General features: G+C 34.0%; 2 protein-coding genes across 3 annotated transcripts; one reads left to right on the plus strand and one right to left on the minus strand.

Annotated features, from left to right (window-relative positions):
* Positions 1–206: 206 nt before the first annotated feature.
* On the plus strand, positions 207–6,068 carry LOC131663827 (PX domain-containing protein kinase-like protein). 2 transcript variants are annotated; one of them, XM_058934521.1, is made up of 9 exons: positions 207–836; positions 1,080–1,268; positions 1,360–1,456; positions 1,531–1,955; positions 2,049–2,225; positions 2,673–3,092; positions 3,211–3,364; positions 3,454–3,514; positions 3,979–4,115. In XM_058934521.1, exons 1-8 carry the CDS (start codon positions 735–737, stop codon positions 3,468–3,470), a joined length of 1,581 nt encoding a protein of 526 aa, XP_058790504.1. In that variant the 5' UTR covers positions 207–734; the 3' UTR covers positions 3,471–3,514; positions 3,979–4,115. The 2 variants fall into 2 exon arrangements, with proteins under 2 accessions (XP_058790504.1, XP_058790503.1); XM_058934520.1 differs by lacking the exon at positions 3,454–3,514 and having other exon boundaries at positions 3,979–6,068.
* Positions 6,069–6,204: 136 nt separating this feature from the next.
* Positions 6,205–8,527, minus strand: LOC131663828 (tafazzin). The gene is made up of 5 exons (XM_058934522.1): positions 8,109–8,527; positions 7,576–7,704; positions 7,261–7,504; positions 6,931–7,185; positions 6,205–6,854 (listed from the first exon to the last, which is right to left on the minus strand). The coding sequence occupies exons 1-5, from the start codon at positions 8,221–8,223 to the stop codon at positions 6,815–6,817; spliced, it is 783 nt and encodes a 260-aa protein (XP_058790505.1). The 5' UTR covers positions 8,224–8,527; the 3' UTR covers positions 6,205–6,814.
* Positions 8,528–9,180: the final 653 nt, after the last annotated feature.

The raw sequence follows: 9,180 nt of genomic DNA on the forward strand, positions 1-9,180 counted from the left end.
AAAGATATTATTGAATTTTTATTTTTCATATTTTCTAATACCCTTTTTAAATAAATAAATGAATCTTTCCTTATTGAATTCCTTATTGAAAGTTTTTCTGGCGCATCCATGCGCCATCTGACAGATTTTCTTGAACTATGTAGGCTTATACACGGAACTGGCCTTCTATAAGCATATATATTCGTTGAGGAAAGCCAGTGCGAGAGCTGTACATATACACACGCACAGGCCTACACAGGCTAGAGTCAGTCAGAATGCGATTGAAAGTAATTTGAGTCGACTGTCGAGTCATCGAGAGAGAAAAAAGACAAAGATAACGAGGAGCCGAGATGAGAGAGTGACAGGGCGAGGCAAGGAACTCACGCACAATTTCACAGTTGAGTAATTCTCTGCAAAGTTCGAGGACACATACGGACAACGACAGTGTTAGAACAGCGATCGAGCGATTGAAGTCGTAAAGGAGGTGTGTGAATTCATAGAGTCGATTGAGCGAGCGAAGAGCAGTAGACTGCAACGGTTCTCGTGCTCGAGGTTGAGAAAAATTATCAAAGAGTGTAATGCGCTGAGATGAGCTGGTGCAGGCGCGTGATGCATAGGACCGCGGCGCGGAAATCACGCGACGAACATTTTACGACGCAGCTCGGCCCGCAAATCGGCGAGCCCTGCGCGGCCGCGGCTGCTGCTGCTGCTGAGGCTGCTGCCGTCGCCGCTCTCAGCCTCGATTAATATGTTCAATGGCTCTTTTCCAAAAGAGGTACACGAATAAGGTGCTTTTAGACGACACCGAGCCTCTCACCAGTGTCATCGAGAATGCTAGAACTGTCGATTCCCACACGGTACGTAGATCAGATATACCTTTGGGTATATGCAATCTCACTTTTATTCTTTCTTTTGCTCTTATCTGCCTCCTTGCTTCAAATTGAGATATCCATTTGTGCACTTCTATCTATGGTATTCTACTCAAACACTTCACAGCTCCATATTCTTATTTATTGACTAGCAGTTTTGCATCCCCTACCTTATTACTATTTTTCACATTTTTACTATTTTTAGCCATATTATAATTTATCAAATTTTAGGAGTACGTAATAAAAACCCAAAGAGGACCATTACTTGAAAAATCTTGGCGAGTTTGCAGACGTTACAATGACTTTGTCCAGTTGCATTCTATTTTATCATTATCAGGTATTAATTTGCCATTACCACCTAAAAGAATTATTGGTAATATGGAACCAGAGTTTATAATTCAGAGACAAGCTGCACTACAGGTAATATTATGGTTTATCTCTTCAGATCATCTGCATTATTTTGTTTATGCATCTATTATTATTCTTTGCTCATCTTATACTAATATTTTAGAATTATCTAAACATTGTACTCATGAATCCAATTTTGGCTTCGTCATTATCTGTAAGGAGGTTTTTAGATCCTGAGAATTATACAGCACCACTTCATGGTAAGTTTATTTTTTTCTGTTAAATTTTAATATTCCCTTTGCCTTCCACATTAAAAAATAATATAATTTTATAGAAATAGCACTGCAGCAAGTGTCATTAGCACTACGTAGTGATGCTAATTATGAAGTTGGTAAGGCTATACCTGACATGGGTTGGCGATTGAGAAAGCATTATTACACCGTAAAAAACAGACAAAATCCCAAGCAAGAATTACTTCTGGCATGGGTTGAATTTGGGCCTGATAAACATTTACAAGATAAAGATTTACAAGGTGTTTTCAAAAGTTTAGGAAGTCTGAAACATTGCTACATAGAACCAATGATACATCAACATGTAACTGAAAATGGTGCTTTGACTATTCGGAATTTTCATCCAGATGGTACTTTGCGAGATATTTTATGTAATACTAAGCCAAAGCAACCATTCATTAAAAAATATGGAAATCCAAAGCAAACTAAATCATTGACAGTCAGTGAAATTTCGACTTATGCTTATCAGGTACTCTTAACATAAACAATTTTTTCGTTTGAGTCAATATTTTAACCATGAATAATTATATGAATTTCAAATTACCATTATTTTATTTTATAGATTTTAGAAGCTCTTAGTTTTCTTCACGAAAAAGGATTACCTTATGGACACTTGCATACAGGGAATATTCTATTGACTACTTCTGGAGCAAAACTATTAGATATAGAAAATGGTTTATTAGGTTTACCAGCATTCTACAGGCCATATGTGGTTCAAAGGCGGAAATTACACGCGACGGTAAGTATAGCATTATTAATCGTTTTTAAAAATTCAACTTCTTTTCGTAGTAATAAAATTTTTTTTCGAAATATATTACAACAAATAAAATAAGTATAATGGAAAATACTGCTTTGTTTACTAGGAAACCTATAAAAAATTAGAAATTAGACCTTTCATGTTTTATGTATGTTGCAAGGACTTTGCAAATTTCGTGACAAAAGTATATTGTTATTGGGAAGGAAAAAATACTTCATTATTATATATATATTTTAAATATTATTTTTAAAGTAAAAAAATAATTTTATAATAAAAATACATTCAATAGGTAAATAAAGCACTATTATCCTGTTTAATAAATCGTTTTAAAGAATTTTTTTTGAGTAATCAACAAATAAAGCAGTATTAATTTGTTGGCATATTTATTTCATGATCAACAAAATAACGCTTTTTTATATTTTTATATAGACTCAAGTAGATGTGTATGCTTTTGGACATGTATTATATGAAATGGCCTTTGGAAGGCCTTTATTAGAAGCCACAATTGGAAATTCTGATCTACCACATTGTGATTCAAAATTGAAAAATCTTTTAGAAGTTATATTATCCCACGAGGCCTTGAAGCAGGATCTTCCTTCTGTTGCACAATTGATGGAACATCCGATTTTTGAAACAGCACGAAAAAATTCTCTATCTAATGCGAGTGCGTCTGAAAAGCCGTATTTTAAACTTAGTAGTCATTTAAAAGATGCACTTCTGGAAGCCACAAACAAGGCTGAATCAAGACTGAGAGATGAGCAGAAAGTAGCTAGACATCAGAAAAGACTTGTCAAAGTTCAAGAAATGATGAGCTCTGAAGAAGAAATGAAAAAAAGGAAGCATAAATTGGTAAGCCTCATTTTTACACATTTATTTAAATGTTTATACTGACATTGACAGTTATGAAAGTTTCAAGTATTTATGATAAATAATATACTCGATTCCACTAATGGCGAACGCATTTTAGAAAAAAGAACAAAAATTGGCCCAAGAACGTACAGCCAATCAGTTAAGTACAAATGGTACCAAACAAATAAATGGCAAAAGTCCCGAAAGATCCGACAGCCCAACTAGTACATCAACTGCAACCAGTGTTGGTACTCTAACACCACCGTCCCACGGTATTTATTGCAATATTACTATTAATTAAAAATATTTCAAATAAAATTTGAAACTTCTAATATTTTATTATACTTAATTAATTAATAAGCTGGACAGAGAAGTTGATGGTATAGACTACAATCGGTGGTATCGCGTAGATCATTTGACAGGTTAACATTAACAAATTACTTCAAAATGTTTTAGAAAATGGTTTGGATGTCTTAGAGTACTTATCTATATAAAATTTTTTACTTGATTTGGTTTCGATTATTTTAGCTGCACTTTATTTCACAGCAAACCTACATACCATGCACACAAATATTGTCTTTAAAGTGTTATATATATGTATTTTTTATTTTAGTTATTATTCATTGATATACAATTGCACTATTATCTATTAATCTGAAGAATATAAACGCTTAGATAAGAATTTTATGTTTAGTAATCATGTATTATTATTTAGTATTTAGTATTCAATTTTGTATTAAGCTTAAGCCATTACTCCCTTTAAATATTATTTAAATATTATGTAGTATGTATGATTATATATAAGAATTTAGTAGATGTAAATTTTTATTCAATGTGGAAACATAATTATATTTGTATATTCGGTGTTATTTGTTTAAATTCGCAGGTTCCACTGAAGTGCAATCAATCAAATCCAAACAAGTAAAGAAGGATTCGTGTCCGCCGCCACCTCCAATGCCAGTATCTTCAAATGTATCTGCACCAAAAACACCAGTATCAAATGAAAGAGCAGCTTTATTAGGAAGCATTTGTGCGTTTAACAAAGCAAAACTGCGTAGTGTTGCCAATGGTGTCCATTGACATTATATGTGCTTATTGAAATACAAAGTATACAGATATAGTTAGTTCACATTCCATTTTGAAATTACATGAATGTCGACATCCGAATTGGACGAAATCTTATCAGTCGAAACGTTCTACATTGTACTACTAATAAAATTTCATTGATGGTTTATACATATACGTATGTTATATATACACACACACACGCTGGTGTTAGGTTTTTCGTACGACTGAATTTTGAATTGACGTTTTCTTAAGAGAAAATTAATTGAAATTCATCGCCGTGCTGTGATTTCTGGTTAAAGTACGATTTTCGTGAAAGTAGTGTTAGACTTCCGTATTGAGCCTACACTAAAAACAGAAAACTTAGGAGTATCTAAGAGATGTTAACTATATTCAAAATAATCTAATTGTACACTTCATAAAATTAATATGGACATCGTAAATTTGTAATCGAGATGTTGTATTCTATTGTTCTTGTAGAATAATACAGCATCGTTACTTCTACAACTTTGACTATTGTAAACTTGCTTAAAAAAACCGATTTTTGATGTTTGGATGATGGATAAACAATAACTATAAAACTATTGCTACAATTTTGTAAAACGTTGTTTTCATATACATATAGGTGTGTACGTATGTGTGTGAGCGCGGGAGCAGATGCGTGTGTGTGTTAGTATTTCCATTTAGAAAATAGAAGTAATTAGTTAAATTTGTAAATTCGCCTTCTACAAATATAGAAAAAAATTTAATTTAAAATAAAACAATAAAACTGGAAAACATTCATACTTAAAAATGTAAGAGCTTTTCATCCAAACATTGAAATGGTGAAAAAATAATAGATTAATACTTTTTTGTAAATATTAGAAAAAGATAAAGTCAAACAAATTTTTAACATCAATAATGACTGTAACATAAGTTTTTATCAGCTATACAACAATCTGTTAAAGGTGTAGTAACGTATAAATGCGTAATCCTCCGAGGCCGTCGAAATACGTGCAAAGTTTCCACGGAGACTATATAATACTTATGAACATATTGTGTAGAGAATTATATGCATATAATCATATGAAAATACTTACATATAATAAATTATTTATAGTGAAGGATCTATAAAGACTAATTATAAGAACCAAAATGTTACCTATGTTCTATAGGAATCTTCCAAAATATATTTAAAAAACCTACGAGATTCATTTATATTTATTATAATATTATGCTAACATTATTAAACTTATTGATGTTTTACAAATTTTAACATTTTAATTAATAATCTATTTGATTTATCGATTATAATTATTGTGATATTAATAGTTATAAATATAATAATTTATAGTATAAATGTTTTCTATGTTGATCTTTCTCCAAAACTGTACAAAATCTAGTTGAATAAATTATGACATTACTTACGCACAAAAATCATTACTGCAGTTTAAATAAAGATCAGATATAATGCATTTTCGATACTTCGGGCGCGAGGACTCTATTTACGCACGCTCGGAACAGGAAACGTGCTTCAAATCTCGTTTTGCACACGTCGTATCAAAAAATAAAGTTAGAAAGAATTTTAGTCTCGTGTGACTTCATCTTCGCTCAGGTACAAGCTTCTATACGAGACTCAAATCACTTTATCGTAATAGTATCAAAATGTATTATTTTATCACAATAATGAATTCTTACATATTTCTATCGGCATTTCGTTGTGACGTGGTTAATTGCGAGGTCAAGTTCACTAGGTCATACAAAGTATAATTAGTTAATGACAAATTAGCTCACTGATTAAATCTTACAACTACTTATAGATTATTCTACTTGAAATAGCTTAACACGTTCTTCACATAATTCAGATCCAAAGTAAATAAAAAGGTTTCCAACCTATTGAATGATAGAAATTCCTTTTGATTTTTTTTAAGTTTGTTAATTTGATTGTATTTAATTTGTATCTATTGCATGTATGTTGTTAAAATTATTTTAAAAATATGTTTTATTAATGAGCTTGGCATTTTTTTACATATTAGTATAATAAATAGACAATAATTAACATCAGAAAAGGTATTTAATTATTAGACACATTCAACAATAAATACATAGTATAAGTATAAAGTGATTAATTTTATATGTACAGCATTATAAAACTCATGGCATTGGCGCTATTAACTAGGCAGTTCCTGATAGATTCACAATGTATTTTCTTTAAAAAACTTATTAATATTTTTATCAAAATTGACGAGTCAACGAATTGTTTGTTACGTTTTGTTTATAGCGATTATAAAATAGTAATCTTTACTTAAAAATATGCACATTTACGTGCCAATACCTTTCGGAAAATTCATCTGGTTGTTATAAAAAAGGAATATGTAACGTATTTAAACCTGAGTAACAATTATTTATAAAAGGAACTGCAAAACAGTTCGCTGTATACTATCATTTTAATATCGTTTTTGTATATTCCGACATTTGGATCAAAAAGTTCTTATTACAAAAATATTTCTAATTTCTTTTAACAGTAAATTTTTTTTATGCGTAATATTTTTTAACTCCTGTTCAAATTCATTTTAAAGTTTTCCATCCAGCAAACAAATCGGTCATTCACTCATTGCAGATTCTGTGGCCATTACTTGTGACTAAAACTGGTGATGTTACCAGTTATTACTTTTTTGTCAAAGTTTTACATGAAGCTCTTCTGTTATAGTTTGCAATCTAGAAGAATGATACGTTTCAACTCGTAGTTTATTACAAAACAAATTACATTTTATTAAATATTTATACTGTGTACCTGAAAAGTTCATCTTGAATCCGGTCAGTGATAGCTTTACGAGCTTCTATTTCACTGGCATTTGATTTTTTCAAGTCAGCTAACATTTCACTAAAGTCTATAGGTTCTCCGTAACACAGAGTTACCTTCTTTTTTGTTTTGAGCATATACGGAGGCTCATTTGGAAGAACTTGATCCATACCAAGATGAATTATTGGTACAACTAGTGGTACTACAGGTGATTCAAAAATTAGTCTTCCTACACCCCATTTGAATCTGTAAAAATAGCCTACCTATTAATTAAGAGCTTTTTCAATGTGTAATAGATTTGTATTATGAATAACAGCAAACCTAAGATTTTCTTTGAGCATGTTGACTTTGCCTTCGGGAAAAACATGAACCCAATCTCCTTTTGCTAATTTTTCTATACAAAAATCAATTGCTTCTTGATAAACACCATTGCCTCTTATGACTGGAACACATTTTCCAAGCATAAAGATATAAGAGTGCCAGACATTAGTGAAGCATATGTCATGAGCTGCCAACGACCATCTCATTTTCCGACGGTTCAGTAAATATTTGAGATCCAATGTACCTGAGGGTACACATAGATATGTTAATGATGTTAGCATTAATGGATTAATGAAGTTTATTGCAACAACTTACTCCAGATCCCAGGGTCATCAAAGCAACTGTGATGATTTGATACAGTGATCAAAGGAACTTCTTTAGGTCGAGAGCTCAAGGCTCTTTGGATGATGTGCTTATTGTAGACCGTAGTTTTGTTGAGCCATTCTAAAAATAAAAGTAGACTTTAAGCTAGTTTTGAAAGAATTTTCATTGAAAATATGAATGGGAAATGAGCATAAGAAAGGAGATCTAATTTGAAAATGAAAAAGACAATTGATGACAACAATGAAGTCATGAAAAAACAAGGTGACTAAGCATTTATACAAACAGCACAACCTTGGTTTTGCTTAAAAAATCATTAGGCTATAGAGCGGAAAACGGAATGGAGTAATGAGCGCGTGAGTACGAAGCCACATGGCTAGCAAAATAACTTAAATAATGCATCGTAAGCGCACAAGTAAGATAAGTACATAGGAGGGATTGAAGGCCTGTCGATCGTCTTCGCGAAAAACAGAGAGAAAGAGAGAGACGGAAGGAGAGAGGGAGAGAGAGTAAACGGCGGCACGTACCCATGATGATCTTGGAGAAGAGGCCGACTGCGGCGAAGGTTAAGCTGCTGGCGAAGCTCCACAAGGTGCTGGTACTCCGCAGTTTAGGTATAATCCACTTGATATCGTAGCCCATAGCGAGAGCGAAGAAGCGTCGGCCTGGAGCCGGAGGGTAGCGGCTCGCCGAGGTGGACGGTATTTGGGCTTGCCGTTGCTGGTACTCCTGGAGTCTCCTGGACTCCCCGGGCGAGATGTTGCTGCGACCACCACGGCAGCAGGAAGAGCAGCTGCGCCGGCAGCAGACCAACACAAGGGTAGCCACTAGCCTGCACTCAATTTTCGTGTGTGCTTGAAAAAAGAAGCTGCTCTGAGGCTGTCGCTGCTGCAACTCGCCGTTGCCGTCCTCGTCGTTGTCTTCGTCGTCGTGCTCGCCGTACGCCAAATATCGTCTGCTCTCATGTTACGACGCACCAATCACTGCTGCGTGGAGACGAGTCGCCGTCTCAGCTCTTTTGCTTCGTTTCCTGCACTAATGCTGCCTTCCCCTTTTCCACTGGGACGCTTGCACTGGTTGCTCGCTCTTTTGTAATATGTTTATTACGCGAGCAAGTCACTCGCGCATTCTCGAAGTCGTGTAAGTGAGCGGCTCTACTTGACTGTGCCTGATTGTCTCGGTGCATGCCATCAGGCTCATTGTGCGCATGCGTACAGTTGCGTCAGGTATACGCACATTTTTACTTCTCGTTCTCTCAATCTCTCTCTCTCTCTCTCTCCCTATCTAGATAACTTGCTCTCGTCAGCTATCTACAGTCTGTACTCTGCAGTATGTCTGGTTTGCGCGGGCAATATGTACATGACGTCATCTCGTATCATGGCGCTTTCTTGCGGTGCTGCGATTCGTGCATTTGAATTCAACGAGCTATCGATATTTCACTTAATTTATTTTAACATTTGTCAATGTCGGTTTTTTTTCTTTCGATACACGCATGTATCTACGGATGTACGTCACAACTTTGGTTGTCAGTTATGTTGTATGAAAATGCAAAATACGTAGACGTCATTGTTACGATCTTTGAGTCATTTTTCATTTCAC

This window comes from Phymastichus coffea, unplaced genomic scaffold (assembly GCF_024137745.1).
Source record: "Phymastichus coffea isolate CEN01 unplaced genomic scaffold, Cenicafe_Pcof_1.1 PCOF00038, whole genome shotgun sequence".
NCBI lineage: Eukaryota > Metazoa > Arthropoda > Insecta > Hymenoptera > Eulophidae > Phymastichus > Phymastichus coffea.

Bases quoted from the DNA above. Each gene is read 5' to 3' on its own strand.
- LOC131663828 (XM_058934522.1), bottom strand. From the start codon at position 8,223: ATGGGCTACGATATCAAGTGGATTATACCTAAACTGCGGAGTACCAGC. The intron at 7,505-7,575 runs GTAAGTTGTTGC...GTGTACCCTCAG, and splicing joins TGATGACCCTGGGATCTGGA to GTACATTGGATCTCAAATAT. The intron at 7,186-7,260 runs GTTTGCTGTTAT...CTATTTTTACAG, and splicing joins ATGCTCAAAGAAAATCTTAG to ATTCAAATGGGGTGTAGGAA.
- LOC131663827 (XM_058934520.1), top strand. From the start codon at position 735: ATGGCTCTTTTCCAAAAGAGGTACACGAATAAGGTGCTTTTAGACGAC. The intron at 837-1,079 runs GTACGTAGATCA...ATCAAATTTTAG, and splicing joins GAACTGTCGATTCCCACACG to GAGTACGTAATAAAAACCCA. The intron at 2,226-2,672 runs GTAAGTATAGCA...ATTTTTATATAG, and splicing joins GGCGGAAATTACACGCGACG to ACTCAAGTAGATGTGTATGC.